Source organism: Mus caroli, unplaced genomic scaffold (assembly GCF_978045245.1).
Source record: "Mus caroli unplaced genomic scaffold, Mus_caroli_1 scaffold_11, whole genome shotgun sequence".
In the NCBI taxonomy this organism is placed as follows: domain Eukaryota; kingdom Metazoa; phylum Chordata; class Mammalia; order Rodentia; family Muridae; genus Mus; species Mus caroli.
Genome location: NW_028227266.1, coordinates 64,606,074 through 64,623,836, shown reverse-complemented (window position 1 = coordinate 64,623,836; position 17,763 = coordinate 64,606,074). Strand labels below are relative to the sequence as shown.

At 40.4% G+C, this 17,763-nt stretch overlaps 1 protein-coding gene and 1 non-coding gene across 13 annotated transcripts in view; one reads left to right on the top strand and one right to left on the bottom strand.

Annotated features, from left to right (window-relative positions):
- The window catches only part of Csnk1g1 (casein kinase 1 gamma 1), a 130,562-nt gene that overhangs the window by 80,223 nt on the left and 32,576 nt on the right, over window positions 1–17,763 (bottom strand). For 9 of the 12 annotated variants that reach the window (XM_029481319.2, XM_085844723.1, XM_029481318.2 and 6 more), the window contains 2 exons: window positions 15,874–15,922; window positions 6,533–6,925 (listed from right to left, as the gene is read on the bottom strand). In XM_029481319.2, coding sequence (XP_029337179.1) covers window positions 6,533–6,713 — 181 coding nt within the window. In that variant the 5' untranslated portion in view covers window positions 6,714–6,925; window positions 15,874–15,922. Of the gene's footprint in view, window positions 1–6,532; window positions 6,926–15,873; window positions 15,923–17,763 lie in introns of those variants that run through there. The other 3 variants (XM_029481321.2, XM_029481323.2, XM_029481326.2) reach the window with 2 other exon arrangements.
- Window positions 13,004–13,135, top strand: LOC115032041 (small nucleolar RNA SNORA17). Its single transcript, XR_003837688.1, has one exon. It is a non-coding gene; the product is annotated as a small nucleolar RNA SNORA17 (small nucleolar RNA).

Here is a 17,763-nt window from a genome sequence, read left to right as displayed (position 1 = left end):
GCCAAAGGGGTTGTGACCTACAGGGGTTGTGATCACATGCTATGATATAATTAACCCTGTCCTGCAAAGCCTATGTACTGAAAGTTTGGTTATTTGGAGAGGCTGTAGAAGCTTTGAGATGGGGCTTCCTGATATCTTTAGATTATTGAGGGCATCGTCTTGGAAAGTAGTTTACTTGAGAGCCTTGAAGTTCTCATACAAGGATGGTTACATATAACTCCTAGTGCCTTAACTCTAGCAAATACCATCTGCAAGGGAGCCTGGGCTCAAGGCATCAAGCCTATACTATGTATGCTGTTTGGCCTCTGAAATGGAGCTAAAGGAAAGCTTTTCTCTTTTCCTTCCTCTTTCCCTCCATAAACATCTTATGTCAGATATTTTGTCATGTCTTCTTAGATGAAAGATATTTGAATTGTTTTAACATCTTAACATCTTTAACCAGACTATCTTCAAAAGTGGCTATGCCATTTTAATTTCCCAATATCATTGTATAAGCAGTCCAATCTCTATCTAGTCTTTCCAGCAAACACTAGTTCTTTCCAGAGTTGGTAAGTTTGAAGTAGTTTTCATCCGTATTTCCTCGATGACTAAAGAAGTTGAACACTTTTCATGTGTTTATCTTCCAATTTCAAAATATTGAATTAAAGTATATTCAAATCATTTGTTCACCTTTTAAAAGATTTCTTTTTAATCGTGTGTGTGTGTGTGTACACATGCTTACACTGGAGGCATTGGATCCTTTGGATCTGGAGTTACAGGAGGCTGTGAGGAAACCAAAATGAATACAGAAAACTAAACCTGGGTCCACAGAGAGCACATACATATGTATATGCTCTTAAGTGCTGCATAATCTCTCCAGCCACACTTCACTTTGCTAATTTTTAATGGGTTGTCTTTTAATTTATTGTTGAGTTTAAGAAGAGCTCTTTATATGTTTTTTAAAAAGTATAATATAGGGTAGTACCATTTAATACCATACACACAGGTGTGTGTGTGTGAGTGTGTGCCCGCGCGTGCGTGCACATGTGCATGTGTATAAGTGTGTAAAGTTTCCATATGGCTTTATCAATTGTTCTTAGTATTAACTATCTATCTCTTCCTATCTCCTCTGTCCTGTTCTCTCATCTATGCATATGCTGTGGAAGAAAAGTAATAACCAGCTTACACAGCTGTGAACCCTATGAGCTACAATAGTGACTGTCCTGGAAAGATGTGTCCACTAGTGTAACGGTGGCTTAGATATTATGGGAGTAACCAGTACTTTTCTGATGGATTCAAAGCATGCTCCACAAGACAGGTGTCATGCCTGCCTGGTACTGTTAACTAGGGCCAAAACTGAGGGCTGACCAGGTCACAGGATGTAGGAGAGAACCTAATACTATTCTAAATGGACTGCTTCCTAAGTTCTTATGTACAGGTTTGAGCATTTCTCAAATATCATCAGTGAAGGTTCTAATTTTGATAGATGCGATTGATATAGACACCACAACTGGTCACATTGCAGAGAACAGACTGTGGAGTGTTCAACTCTAAATCAGACATTTATACTATACCTCCCCCTCAAGGTTAAGAGAACATCACAGAAGAGGGGATAAAAAAATCCTAGGAGCCAGAAGTAAATGTCTGTATGTCTGTAGTATTTGCCCAATATGATATGGTAGTTATAAATACAAATTGTAAATATAAAATTCCAGCAACTATGACTGCATGCACAAGATAGGGCCAAAACAAAATACCAGCACAAAGGGAGAAGCTCAGGAACTCCTACTCTAGCTGAGCCATTCCCCCAGATTGATTCAGATTGTGTGTAAGTATGCACATGTGTGCACATGTGTGAGTTTATGTATACCACAGACATGCTGAAGAAGCCAAAGAGCATTGGCTTCCCTAGAGCTGGAGTTTAATAGAAGTTAGGAACCACCAGTGTGGGTCCTGGGAAACAAACCTGGGTCTTCTGCAAGAGCAGTAGACCCTCCTAAACTTAGCTATCTCACCAGCCACCATGGTGACTTCTTTCTTTCTTTTCTTTTTTATTTGTTGTTTTAGTTTTGGTTTTTGTTTTTCTTTGAGACAGGGTTTGTCTATGTAGCCCTGGCTGTCCTGGAACCAGCTCTGTACACGAGGCTTGCTTCAAACTCATAGAGATCTGCCTGCCTCTACCTCCTAAGAGCTGCGATTAAGGGCCTGCCTCACCACTGCCAGAGAAGCTGTGGTGATTTCTTAATTCCTGTATCAAGCCAAAATTTTTTCAATAATTGAAACACATGTTACATAGGAATTTAGGGACTATGTTTGTGCCACATACTTGTCAAAGTTAAGATAGTCACAAACTATCTTACACATTTATCCTATTACCCACCCTAGTCCTTTATTACTAACTTCATTAAGCCTTCTTCACTCACAAGGTCTCCTTAAACTAGTAAATACTGACCCTTTCCCCTCAAAGAACTAGTAATCAATTCTGCTAGTTTTGAATTAATCTCTTTTGCTACTGCCAAAAGTTAGATGATAACTTGGCTTATTCGTTTAGCCTTTTCTTTAAAAAAAAAAATGGTTGGCTAGGGGCCTGGAGAAGTGGCTTAGATCGATCTATCTATCTATCTATCTATCTATCTATCTATCTATCTATCTATCTATCTACTTATCCATCCATCCATCCGTCCGTCTGTCCGTCTATCTGTTCAACAATTATGGGTGTTTTATCTGCACCACATGTACACGGTGTTTGCAGAGACTAGAAGCAGGTTCCATCTTCCTGGAATTGGATTTAGAGATAATTGTAAACTGCACTTGAATGAAATCAAACCTGCTCTTGAAAAGCAACCTGTGCTCTATCTAAGCCATCTCTCCAGGCTCCCAGCCAACCATTTTATTGAGTATACATTATATATCACACATAATGAAAAGAGTTATGGATATAAAAACAAAGTGCTGAGACACAACCACACCCTGGAGCAGAACAAAGTACAAAAAAGTAAGCAGCACAATGACTAGATGATGTCACCTTCTTTCCTGTATGAATGGATCTGGGTCATTCCCCTCTTTAAGATCCTTCATGATTCTATCCCAGAGTCACAGAAACACTTCACAATTTGGTCCTAATTTACCTAGCAGCACATCTATTGCTTTGCTTTGTTTGACTTCACATCTTTTGGCTCAGCTATTTATAATCATCTGCTGCACTGATAATCTGCTGAGTAATCTCACCTAGCAATTTTGTACCCTGCAACTGGACAGAGTCCCTCCTTACTGTCTAGCAGCAAAAGTACTATTATAAATAACTCCTTTCTGAAACCTTCATTTATGTCTGCAGATGTAGTCTCTATACACTTGTTATCATATTTATTGTTTTGTATTATAATTTGGTTTTCCCTTTGTACCAGGAGACAATAGTATCTTTAGAAACAGAAACTATATCCTACTCTACGCAATCTTCCCTAGACTTGACATTAGTAAATATTCAAGAGACAGTTGAAAATCAAAATATACTGATAAGGCAAGGAGTAGCAGCACACACATAAAATTCTAGCACTTGGAAGACTGAGGCAAGATACTACATAGTTAATGAAGGAGAAAACAAGAACTTGGGGAGGGGGGAACCCTGCCAGTATTTTTTTGTTTGTTTGTGTTCTGTATACTCAAACAGTAAGACTGCTGCTTACTACTATTGCCACATAGGGAAAGAACAAAGAAAGCACACTTTGTCCCTTCTATCTACCTATCTTGACAATCTACTTAATAAATAACCAAACATACTCAGAAAAATCCCTGCACTCGAAAGGAGAGGCACCATGACATCTGGGAAAGAAAGGCAAGAATCCGAGGTCCAAGGTCTGCATACGCTGCAGAGCAATCGAACAGCAGCCTGAGCAAATGAAGCATCACATTAAAAATAGAAAAGAAAAAAAAAAAAAAAGACCAAGTAAAGAGAAGTCACGACAGGAAACAGAGGCGCACTTTTCCTTTGGATAGTGATCAATGTAGTAGGTAAAGTTCTTGCCATGCAAGCTTAACAGCATAGGTTTGTTCACTGGAACTCATATAAAAGTGGAAAGAGAGAACTGACTTAACACAGTTTTGTCCTTTCAAAACTCAAAAGCTCCATGTGTACACAGTGGAAGATGCGTGCGAGCGTGTGTGTGTGTGTGTGTGTGTGTGTGTGTGTGTGTACATACATACACCAACATACCCCACACAGAAGAATCCTGCAGGTGCAGAGCTAAAGCAGAGATGTACCTAGCTAGTGTTTGTGTGTGATCTTTCCTACTTTACATTTTCTGTTTTCTACACAGCCTACTCTATGGCTCATAGAAGGATAAAAGCAGCTGAAAAGAAAGGTAAGTTCTTTCCTCTAATTACAAATGAAGTAAAAATAAGATGTGTCAGGCTATGACCCCAGGTGGTTGGAAGCTGAAGCAGGAGTATTTAGTCTGACAAAAGGTTGGGCTTCAGAGAGAAAGTAATCTCTCCATTCCCTCTCAGTTTTTCTAAATAGTTTCTTTGTACAGCTCTGCTGTCCTGGAACTTGATTTGTAGACCAGGCTAGCCTTCAACTCAAAGATCCACCTATCTCTGTCTCCTAAGTGCTGGGATTAAAGGCGTGCACTTCCACACCAGGTTCAGAGAGATAGTCTTTAATTAAAATACAAAAGAAATGTCAAAATTATCCTAGATTCACCAGAGAAAACAAAATAAAACAACAACAAAAATCTAGCACTCTGAAAGAAGAAAGGGGCTAGAAATTTATATTTTTGATTTTCCCATTTTCATGTAAATTTGTAATATAAATCTTGGACTTCAAGAAAACAAATTTCCAGTTCCATTAGCTGAGGGTTTTCTTGATCTTCATAGAAACGAAGGCATTTTGGCCCTCAGAATACTCAAGTTTATGCATTAGAAATTGCCTGGTAACTTTGTGGATGCTTATTCCATAACACATCTAATCCAAGCAGTATGGTGGTGGTAAGACAAAGGGAATTCATTAAATGAATGAATGTTTGCAAAACTAATTGCTGAAGCAACTGAGTAGTTGCTAGGAAGGCATGCAGTATGAAATTACACACCTTCTATTCGCAGAAGCATCGAGTTTAGCTAACTGGAACATGAACACTTCTCTAAATATGAAGGCCTTTTTATTATCTTGGTCAGGTTCAATTCCAGGTTATTAGTGTTCTCTAATTAAAAATGATTTCATTCTTAGCATCTTCCGATTCATTTCTGTACCTGGAGATACATAGCTAGTATAGTGATGTTTCATTAAGGAGTGAAAATGGTAATCATAGGTATATAATTCTTCCACTTTCTTTTGCATAATTATCAAAACCAGAGGTTAAAAACAAAACACCCCAAGCATCTCATGTTTCTACCCTCACAATGGTCCAAATTATGATTAATTTTCATAATAATCACAGCTTCAACAACTATTTAGAGGCTGGAGCAATGGTTCAACAGTTAAGAGTGCTTGCTGCTCTTCCAGAGGACACTAGTTTAGTTGCTAGCATCTACATATAAGGTGGCTCATAACTACCTGTAACTCTAGCTCCATAGGATCTAATGCCCTCTTTTTGACTTCCTTTGGATACCTGCACATACACAGAATATACCCACACAGACAAATGTACATAAAGATTAAAAAAAAAGATTCAGCTTTTCACATTTTCCACCTATAAGGTTTTTCTTAATTTTATATGGTCTATTTTCTGTTTCCTGTGCCTGTACTCCTAGCACTGATGGTGGGTTGGAGGAGGGGAGGGTATTTTGGCAGAAGGATATCTAAAAGGTCTAGGTTAACCTGGTCTACATAGTAAGTTCTAGGCTAGCCAGGGCTGAGGGTGAAACCCTGTCTCAAAAACAAATTAACAAATTCCATTTCTCCATTAATATAGCATAGCATATTAAAAAGCATATACATTCCCAGTATACATTCTTCTTACTCTCACATCTTCCAGCTGGTTAACTGTCATTATTTATCCCCTATTCACAAACTCATATTTGAGCTGGACATGATGGTGTTCACTTATAACCCTAGTACATAGGAGGCTGGGGTAAAAGAGTTACAACTTTGAGGCCTGTGTAGGCTTTATAATGAGTCCAAGGTCTGCCTGGGCTACAGAGCAAAATGTGTCTCAAAATTAAATATAAAAATTTTTACAGCAAGGAAGGGTGATGAACTCCTTTAATCTCAAGAGACAGAGGCAGGTAGATCTCTAAATTCAAGGCCAGCCTAGTCTACAAAGCAAGATCTAAAACAGCAAGAGCTATACAAGGAAACCCTGTCTTGAAAAACCAGTAATAATAATTTAAATTTAATAAATATAAACTCTAAATTGGTAGAAAATTAAAAGTCCTATCACACATAAAGGGAAGCCTTGAAGAACAGCATAATGACTGATAATAACTCCTTTGCAAAGCCCTTATTCCTTACGCCAGTAAGACCTACATAAGAGGAAGTTCCTAATCACCTGCTTATCTTGAAACACACCAGAGAATGTTACTGCTGTTAGTAAAAGCCTCAGCCATAGCAAGCTCTTACCTAATCTGAGCTCTCCGAAGTTCCCACACCCTATCTTCTTGCCAACCCTGAAGTTGGGTCCCACCATGAGAACCCCAGAGGATGTTGAAGTGCCAGATGGTCGTGAACAGTGTGTATTCCTTTGTGCCATGGTTTTAGTTGTCCGTTGTCTATCATCCTTTTCCCTATTAGAATGGTCCATGTTCCTACACGACAGTCTCTGAACAATGAGTGACCTCAGCGTGTATACTTCTCCTCCACACAGAAGTATGTCCAAATCACCACAGTCAGAGAATGAGGAGTTTTGGCACCATATTTATGCTTCTAGTGTTCTTCCAGAAGGTGAAAGCCACTGATCAGTTCTTGAAGAACATATAGTCCGTAGATCTCATGCATAGAAGGACATTTTGTAACCTGGATAAAAACCAAGAAAATTACAGTTAAAAAATAATTTCTAAAACAAACTGAGAAAGTCACTAATTAGAATGGATCTTATCCAATGGTAAGTACAGTGATCTTCAGAGCTCCCTGAAATAGGTTTTGGTTTTATATCTTTCAAAATGTTAGCCATCTGGATTAATTACTTACAAGTTAGCATAATCTAAGTAAACTACAAATCAGGACACTAAGGGAACATACTTAGTATTTAATATGAAACATTTCTTTTAATAATGTCATTTAGCCAAAAAGAAAATTATTTGCTAAGTTGTTTTCTTAATTGATTGTTTAACAGGGTATTCAGCAGAAAGGGTTAATGCTAAGTTAAATAAACTGGAGACAATTTAATTCAAAGCTGTCCTTATACAATTTGTCCAAACTCATTAGAAATGAGGCTAGCCAGTGTTTCTCCTCCCTCTCCTCAACATTTACCAAGCACGGGCAGCAATCATGCAGTCTCTCAGCCCACACTTAATGCTTTCTGGTGTTGTTTCTCTCCAGTGTCTCTCGTAACCCTTATGTCTAAGCAGAATTATATTTCATAAAACCCCAACTCTGCTTTAACAGAGAGACATGAGGAATGGTGACATATGCCTTTAATCTTAGCACTTGGGAAGGAGGCAAAGGCAAGGCAGGCTGATTCTACAGGATGATTCCCAGGCCAGACACCCTGCTGAAAGAAAGGAAAGAAGAGGAGGGGAGGGGGGGGAGGGGAGGGGGAACAAAGGGGGAGGGGAAGGGGAGGGGAGGGGGAGGGGGGAGGGGAGAGAAAAGAAGAAAACAAGAGGGGAAGGCAGGGGAAGAGAAGGGAAGGGGAATTTTTTTGTTTTTTTTTTGTTTTTTTGTTTTTTGAGACAGGGTTTCTCTGTGTAGCCCCGGCTGTCCTCGAACTCAGAAATCCACCTGCCTCTGCCTCCTGAGTGCTGGGATTAAAGGCGTGCGCCACCGCGCCCGGCTCGGGAAGGGGAATTTTAAAAAGACTTATTTTTATTCTGAGTAGAAACCCCAATTGAAAATAAATCCATAAAACTAAAGTCTTAACCTTTATCCCCATTAGAATTCAGAGTCTCATGTAAAAACTGAGCCCAACACCAAAGTTGACACTAAGATCATTTTATTGCCATATTTGATAATGCACGTCCTTGTGATACTGTGATACATTCTGGATTTTGCCCACGGTCCTGGCTCTTTACTCATACATAGCCATGGTTTCTTCCTAAGTGACCAGAATAAGCCTCAGAGAACAGGACCAAGCTCACCTTTCCTCTCTTTCATCTCCTTTTCTCCACAAGGAAGACCATAATTTCCCTCTCTCCAAGGTAAGTCATGCAAACCAAAATAGACTTTTATCTCCCCAGCTTTGAAAATGACCATAAAGAAATCCTCAGCTCTAATTTGTCTGACAGTAGATCATAAGACCACCACCCCTCACACCACATTTCAAGAGAACAGCCTCCTACCCAGAAAGAATAAAAGCCATAGAGAGGGGGAATATGAACAAGAACCTTCACTGGGTTTCCCTTAGATCATACTTCTTTTTGTCCAGTCATATTTCTGCATGCTTCAATCATGACTACACAATAAAGTCTCCATAACAACCCAGAAGGACAGATCAGATCCTCTAGATACTGAGGTAAAAACCCTATACCCGCAACACCTCTGCATCTCTTCATCTGTACCTTTTATAGTACCCCTTTTATAATTATATGATTTTATAATAACCAGTAAATCATAAATTATGTTTCCCTGAGTTGTTGGTTTGTTGTTGTTGTTGTTTTTTGGGGGTGGGGGGTTTCATGACAGGGTTTCTCTGTATAGTCCTGGCTGTCTTGGAACTCACTCTGTAGACCAGGCTGGCCTCGAACTCAGAAACCTGCCTGCCTCTGCCTCCCTAGTGCTGGGATTAAAGGTGTGCGCCCACCATGCCCGGCTGTTTCCCTGAGTTTTATGAGCTACTCAAAACAGAATCCAGAAGTGAAGCACAAGGGAGCTACTTATTTATGACCAGTTAGTCAAAACCACAAGCAAAATAACCAGAGACTTAGAAGGGGAACCTCAACTTGGGAAAGACAGTTTTAAGGATTTGACTCAGTTTCAATGTTCACAGTATCAGACTCAAGTTAGGACATCAAGGCTCTGCAGAATTAATTCCTTATTTGCTGGTAGGAGAATCTCCACACCTTTTCAGGTAATGGAAATCTTCTGTTTGGACCATATAACAACTGTTAATCCTCTTTAAAAAGAAAAAATCCTCACCCCCTTTTTAGGATAGAGATTCACTTGCCTCTGTCTCCCCAGTGCTGGAACTAAAGATGTATGATGCCCACCCCCCATCAGGGCACCACAGTTACCATTGTTATATAACAGCAGAGGTTTCTAGGCTATAGTATAGAAGCTTCCTACAAACACTTCCACTTCTAATTCCCTAGCAATACGATCACAGGTACAAAGCTGCAAGATGTCAATGGACACACAATCTAATCCAATCCAAGGATATATGCTTATAGTACAACATTAGCTAAAATAATCTTTATATTATTATATTTGCTATTTGTTTTTGTGTTAAGATTATAAAATGACATTAGAATTTCCATAATACTAATCATTAATAAAATAAAATGCCTACATGAACAATAGAACAAGTTCTTATTTCTGCTCATTTCCAAATGTACCCAATATTCCCTGGTTGTCTTTTATCCAAATCAAACAGTAACGGAGAAAGAAAAGCAAAGTAAAACTGAAGTTGTTTTATTTATATAGATCTGTTTTAATTGTTGAAGGCATGAGTATGTTCGAGACTGGTAGAGAAATTTTCTTTCCTTATAGTACACATTGTTTAAGGACACAAATAGAATGTGCAGCTAGCCCATATGCACATTCAACTAATGCCTGGACCTTCAGATTATCATCACTATCATATTTTGAATGGCTGGTTTTAGCAGTTACTAGTAGATAACATAAAGACAAACCGATTGAATAGAACATACAAAGTAAATTTTATTTTAACCTTTAAGAGAGGGGAGGAGGACTTCTGGGCTGGGGATATAGATCAATAATAGGATGCTTGCCACGTTATTTTTGTTTGTTTGTTTTTCAAGATGGGTTTCTGTGTAGCTCTGGATGTTCAGGAACTCACTCTGTAGACCAGGCTGGCCTCAAACTTTAAGAGCTCCTTGCCTCTGCTTCCCAAGTGCTAGAACAGTGTGCCATCACAGCCTGGCTCTTTTTTTTTTTTTTTTTTTTTTAAGGCTTCCAAGGAAAACACAAAAAGATAAACCATATGCTTCCACTATCATATTATTTGTACTTTTATTCTTACCAGAAAAGGGAGAAGAGAGAAATTATATAAATGCAGCAAATAGGTGTCTGTTTTCCTACTGAATAAATCAGTCATTTATTATTTAATAAATGTCACAAATTATAGTGAACACATTTATTTAAACCTTTGTAGTTGCATCAAAAGTTAGTTTAAAAAAAACTCCAATTCTAAAGCCAGGCAAGGTGGTGCACACATGTGATCCCAGTACTTGGGGGTGGAGATGGAAGCATCAGTAGACTAAAGCCAGTCTTGATACAGAGAATGTTTAAAGCCAGTTTGGGTGACAAAAGATGCTCTCTCAAAAATTAAACACAAATACTACAGAACAATTAAACTAGAAACAAAACTACTATAACTCAGTTCAGCTAAAAACAAAAATTACATTACATTAAGAACTATAATAAACCTTAGAACTTATCAAGCTTAAGTTTAGCCTGTAAGTTTTTTGTTTGTTTTGTTTGAGACAGGGTTTCTTTGTATAGCTCTGCATGTCCTGAAGTTCACTTTGTAGACCAGGCTGGCCTTGAGCTCACAGAGATCTGCCTGCCTCTGCCTCCCAAGTGTTTGGTTAGAGGCATGTACCACTACCCACTCAAGCTCATGGGTCCCCTTACCTGAGAATTTATTTATTTTCTGTTTACTGTATAGGTGTGTCCATGCATGTGTGAGGCCAGAATAGCATGCTGACTCCCTAGAGCTGCAGTTAGAGGTAGTTATTAACTGATGTGAGTGCTGCGAACACACATCTTCTAGAAGAGCAGCAAGAACTCTCAAGCCTGAGCTATATCTCTCCAGCCCAAGATACAAGTTTTAGTTGCTGAAGTAGTATGCTCTCATCCTTGCTTCTGCAAGGACAGGGGCTAGAAGAGGGAGTCAGACAATTCAGAAGCAAGTTGCCGACATTTGCAGGATACTGGCTTTAAAAAAAAAAAAGATATGTGTGTGTGTGTGTGTGTGTGTATACACTGTCACTCTCTTCAGACACACCAGAAAAGAGCATTGGATCTCATTACAGATGGTTGTGAGCCACCATGTGGTTGCTGGGAACTGAACTCAGAACCTCTGGAAGAGCAGTCAATGTTCTTAACCACTGAGCCATCTCTCCAGTCCCCCTCTCCTTTTTGATACCTGGCTTGTTTTGTTTTGTTTGTTTTTCGAGACAGGGTTTCTCTGTGTAGTCCTGGCTGTCCTGGAACTCACTCTGTAGACCAGGCTGGCCTCGACCTCAATAATCCACCTGCCTCTGCCTCCCAAGTGCTGGGATTAAAGGCGTGCGCCACCACTGCCCGGCTACCTGGCTTTTTATATGGGTGCTGGAAACTGAACTTTAGTCAGTATTACAAAGCAAGCACTCTCTACCTTTAAACATTGTCTTCTTTTAAATGGAGAAATGTGAACAAATGTAAGAACTGAAATAGACTGATGAGCATTAAGGAGGATAATGGAAACTGATGACATCAATTAGAATTTATGCAAAAAAGAAACAGTAGCACCAAAACGTTTTTGTTTTTAATTTTTTTATTTATGTGTATGTGTATATGTGCCCACAAAGGCCAGAAGAGGACATTAGTGTACGTGTTCACCTGTGTATGTGTGTACATTCAGGCAGATATCTGTGGAGGCCAAAAGAGGGTGCCCTGGAGCTGGAGTTTCAGTTGTGAGCAACTGTCATGTTGCTGTGAACCACACTTCCTCACAAAAGCAACTCACCATGCTCTCAACTGCCCTCAGTGTGGCCCTGGCTGTCTGGGACTCACAGACATCTCTGCCTGTCTCTGCCTCCGCAAGCAACACTACCCTTAGCTTGAGTTAAACTGTGAGAAAAGTATATGTCTGCATGTAGAGTCTGTGTGTGTTTGTATGTGCCTATGTACATATGAGACTCATGAATATGCGTGGTTTCCCTAGAATTACCACTACTCTTTTGTATAAAACCAGTGTGTCCATATTTATGTCAATCCACTGATGGGCATCTATTCCATTCTTTGATTTGTTTGGTTTATCTCATCAATACTCTAGTTAAGAGAACTTCAAAATAACTCATTAAATCTCCAGCATCGTTTGAATCCTGGGCCTTTTGGGTGTTAGTGAAGCATTCTACCACTAAGCTGTGTTTTTTTTTTATTTTGTTTTAATAAAAACATTTTTTAAACAGGCTTAACGTGCTTGTGTATGAATGTGGAGGACAGCAATCAAGGGAGATAATGCTGGACTCAGGCATCCTAACACATGGGAGTACATGCAAACATACATTCACATGTGTCCCACACAGATGTACAGCACACATAGAAAGGAAGGCAACTTTTTAAAATTGTAAGATGAAAAATTTCCCCCAAGTTTTTACTATGGAACTAGGAAAACAGGTCTATAAAACTATTTACCTTCTCATCTCAACGAAGAGCCTGAGGCAAATTATTTACTAAGTCACTGAACACACTCTCAACGTAACTACTTTCCTCCTGTCCTTGGAACTTTTCCATTACATTGACATGCTGTAATACCCATTCCTGGTCATCATTTCCTATCTACCGTCCCCTCTCTCACAAGTCTTACACAAACACATTTAATGTTCTGTCTTTATTTCCAGTCTTCAAAAATATATAAATGCATTTTAAATTTCATCTCCTCAAATCCACTAAATCTTTCTTTTGTCATAGTTAAGTCACATATTTGAAGCTAAACCAAATATACTTTATAGCCCTTATCTTTTTTGATTTTTTTGGAATGTTGGAGAAGGGGCCCTTAGAGACATTGCAGGTGTGGCTTCTGTGTCACATATACATCAGTAGGTAGCAGAGAGGAGAGAGACTATGTCTACACTCAGTGTTCTGACGTATGAACATCTGAATGATCAGTAGCCTAACACTCCCTAAAAAAAAGAGAGCCTGACTGAGATAACCACCAGTTTGTTGCCACACAGGCCTGGTGGGGCAGACCCTGTCTGGTGATATAATAGATGAGCAGGGCATAGCACTCCTGAGATGACCCCAGACCCCAGAGATTCTGGGCCCAACTAAGAGGTAACTAGTAAGTGATGGAGAAGTTAAAGAGAGACAGGAAGATGTGGGCACAATGAAGAGAGGCAGACATGGAGACTCAAGGTAGTGAGGGTCAACCTGATGTGCATAACCAGTGATGCCACCTGGGACTTCTGGCCTGTGTTGCCATCATGGGCCACATCTGGGTCTGTGACCCTGCAGTAGCAAGGGTCTGTTACCATCAAAGGCCAGGCAGATGTGTCCCTGGTCTGCATTGTTGTCCTGACATGCTGATGTCTAAAAGCTGGACGGAACTGATGACATCCCTCCACCTGGGCATAGTGGGAGAGCTGGCCTTGAGGGCATCGAGCAGGAAGCTGACCCCACCCCTGGGCAGCTGCAGTACTCAGGAAGGCAGGCCCCACACATTGCAGGAGTTTCTAGTGAGCCAGTCCTACTACCTGTTTCCTGGGTAGTGGTGTGGCCGAGGGAAAGATACCATCCCCCTCACCTCTCAACCCCTGCAGCAGGTGGGAGACCTGGCCCTGGGGTCATGAGAACAGGAGAGATGGTCCTGCTCCTCATTTGCTCCAGCACTTAGGAGAGTGTGCCCTGCAGCTTGCTTAGGCAGCACAGTAGAGTTGACCCTGGTGACAGGGGTTGTTTGAGATTGGTGACCCTGGTGACCAAGGGCATGAGCATGGGAGAGCTGGCCCCAACACCTGACTGCCATGGCATGACATAGGTGAGGGAGATATATCCCTTCCCTCCTTTTTGCTTTCACCACAGCTGGCAGGTAGGACATCTGGCCCTGGGGTCATGAGAGCAGGAGAGCTGGCCCTGCTCCAGCACTTTGGAGAGCAGGCCTTACAGCTCACCTGGACAGTACTGGTAGAGCTGGCTCTGGCTGAGAGTGTTGCTGGTGAGCTGGGCCCGAGGGTGTGAGAGCCAGCAGGATGACAAGCTCAGATACCTCTCAGGCCCAGATCTAGGGCTTTCAACTGGCCCATTCCAAACATCTATCCCATGGAGGAGCTGCCAGAGTACACTTGAAAGGGCCAGTCCTACAGAACCAAAACTACAGGATCTCCACAGCACAGGGCAACAACAGGATATTCAAGAGGAGTCCCAGTGAGTTTCCAGTATTGTAGTAGAAGACAGAGGCCTCAAACCAGACCAATGAGTCATTGCCAAAGATTTACTAGCAAAGAAGTATAGACAAAAGGGTACACTGTGAGACACACTGTGCCACACTACAGCTTTCACAGTGAGATATTTTTTTCTCTGTTGGGGGAAGGTTGCAAAGGTGGAGGATGGGTACAAGGGGAGGGGGAGATGAGTGAGATTGGAGTGCATACTGCAAAATTCAAAAGCAATCAATAAAAGGCTAAAAAGAATATAGAAAGAACATCACAAATAATCACACAAATAAAAGAACAACAAGTGTTGGGATCATGGTGTAAATTAAACAAGTGTTGCTAAATTTGAGACTAAAGGATGAATTTCAGATAGAAGCTATAACTCCTACAGCTCAGTGACAGGGCCTGGCTAGCATGCATAAAGTCCTGAGTCTGATCTCCAGCACAAGGTGCTGGTCAAGGGGTCAGAAAGAGGATGCTAAGGCTTTTCTATTCAGCCCCACTAAGTTACCACTGTTAACAGTGTCCTGAAGAACAGGAGCCTCATCAAGAGCTGGAGACAGAGTATCCAGATAGAGGCAGTATCAGTCTATAGATGAAAGGCTTTGGTATAGGGAGACCGATAGATAAGGGGCATCATGATCTTCATGGTGAAGAGAGTTAGCAGGAGTCCATTATATATATATATATATATATATATATATATATATATATATATATATATATATAATGGGGGAAGGTTGCAAAGGTGGAGGATGGGTACAAGGGGAGGGGGAGATGAGTGAGATTGGAGTGCATACTGCAAAATTCAAAAGCAATCAATAAAAGGCTAAAAAGAATATAGAAAGAACATCACAAATAATCACACAAATAAAAGAACAACAAGTGTTGGGATCATGGTGTAAATTAAACAAGTGTTGCTAAATTTGAGACTAAAGGATGAATTTCATATATATATATATATATATATATATATATATATATATTTTTTTTTTTTTTTTTTTTTTTGGTTTTTCGAGACAGGGTTTCTCTGTATAGCCCTGGCTGTCCTGGAACTCACTTTGTAGACCAGGCTGGCCTCGAACTCAGAGATCCACCTACCTCTGCCTCCCGAGGGCTGGGATTAAAGGCGTGCGCCACCATGCCCGGCTCATTATTCAATATTTTTTAAAGGTCACTGAAACAATAAGAGGCCATTTAAGCAGGGGAATGACATTTATACTTGAAGAGATATCAACTTGTAAGAAGCATTTAGATTTTTTTTTTTTAATGACTGGCTCTAGGTACTGTATCACCTCTTGGGTAGGTTCAACCTTAATATGCCTGCTTTCTGAAAGAGTAATTATTGCTTTTATAGAGGACACTGGGAACAGAGAAGATATGGTAATTACTGTATTAGATAGTTCAATCTAGCCAGAAGTTTCCAAACTTGAGCTTTCTCTTCCTTCTGCTACACTAACAAAGGACTCTTCCCACTCACTTACTCACCAGTTAAGCCCCATTGGGTCAAAGGTGCACTGGCCTCACACCTGTCCTCCTGAAACAACAAAAACAAATACATATAGAGTGTTTTTAAAACACATTCACCGAGTTTTTGCTGGACAGCCTATTCCTCCCTCCCTTGAACAAATTAGTTGCCTCTGTTTCTCACACTCAACATGCCCCATGATTTGAGAACTATACTTAGACTCCTTTTGGCAAAATTTCTTTGAGACCATATTTTTAGCTTTAAAAAATTGATTTCATATTTCACATACTATATGAACCATATATATATAAACATAAGAGTAGAGAGTGTAGTAGCTCAATAGGGAGAGTGGTTTTCTAGTATATTTGAGACCCTGGGTTCAGCTCCACAAACTGAATAAAAAGTGGGTGTGGTGGAATACATCTGTAATCCAGCACTTGGTAGACAGTGGTAGGAAGATGAGAAGGTCAGTTACCCTCATGAGACAGTGAGTTGAAAGTCTAGCCTAGGTTCATGAGTCCCAAAAATGCCCCTTCCCCACAAAGCAACAAATAATACATGCTACAGAGATAACTTTCAAATGCACTATACCTTAGTTCACAATTAGTGCAAATGGCTTTTATTGAAGCTTTTAAATTTTATTATTATCGCATATGTATACATGATGTATGTATTTGAGATATCATCCTATAGCATGTATGTGTGAAGGTCACAGAACAACGTCATGAAATCGGTTCTCTCCATTTACCTTTATATTGCTTTTGGGTACTAAACTGAGGTTGCCAGGATTGAGTGCCTCTCCCTGCTGAACCATTTTATCAGCCCTATAGACCCTGGAAGAGAACTGAACCAAGGCATTTTGTGCATGCTAATCTGGGGCTGTACTAAGTTACACCCCCAGCACTTGAGGCTTTTTTTTTTCCTTCTCTTCTTCTTTTTTGGGGGGTGGGGGGGTGAGGGTATGCAGAATATTCTCTGTATCCTTGGCCGTCTTAGAATTCTATTTGTAAACCAGGTTGGCCTCTGTAGACTCAAGAGATCTAAACCTGCCTCCCAAGTGCCAGGGTTAAAGGTGTGGGTTACCACACATTGCTGCTTTATCCTTTTTTAGACAAAGACTTACTATGTCATGCAGGCTGGCCTCAAACTCACAGCAATCCTCCTGCTTTAGCCTACAGAGTACTGAGAATACAGGTGTGTACCACCATACCTAGTTATTGAGATTATTTGACTGGTTAAATAGTCTCATAACCTTTTCTAGTTGCTTTACTCATTTTGGGCTTACACCGGGATAAGATGTGATGTCGGTATTCTTCCTTTCCCTTGGCTTTAAAAAGATTTTTTTTTTTTTATTTGAATGAATGTTGTGGCTATGTGTGAATGTGTGCCATGTGTGTTGCCTGGTACCTTGCAGAGACCAGAAGAGGGTGTGAGATCTCCCAGAATTGAAGTTAGAGACAGTACTGAACCAGCATGTGAGTGCTGAAAAACCAACTCCGGTCTCCTGTGGACGAGCAACAAGTACTCTCTCAACACTGAACGCCTGCTCGCTTGCCCGTGGACCTTGCTGCAAGATATTTGGTCACACTGTGAAGTCCAAACTGTGGACTGGAAAAAACAGCCCTAGCACACATCTTTTATTCCAAGAGTTTTCTGTTTCCTATAAACAAGTAATTGTGGTGTGGCACAGTCTTAACATACATCTTTAACCCAAACGCTCTCTGCAAACAAGAGCTAAATAAAGTCAATGACAGGTCAATAAAGTCAACAATGGGTCAAGAGAACAAGCAGCCAGCTGAAAGGGAGTGCACATAGGAAGTAGAGGGAGAAACACTAAGTTGAAGTGAAGTTTAAGAAGGTGTGAAGGAGGAGGGGCTTTTTCATTCTGGGATGTCAGTAGAGCTGAAGGT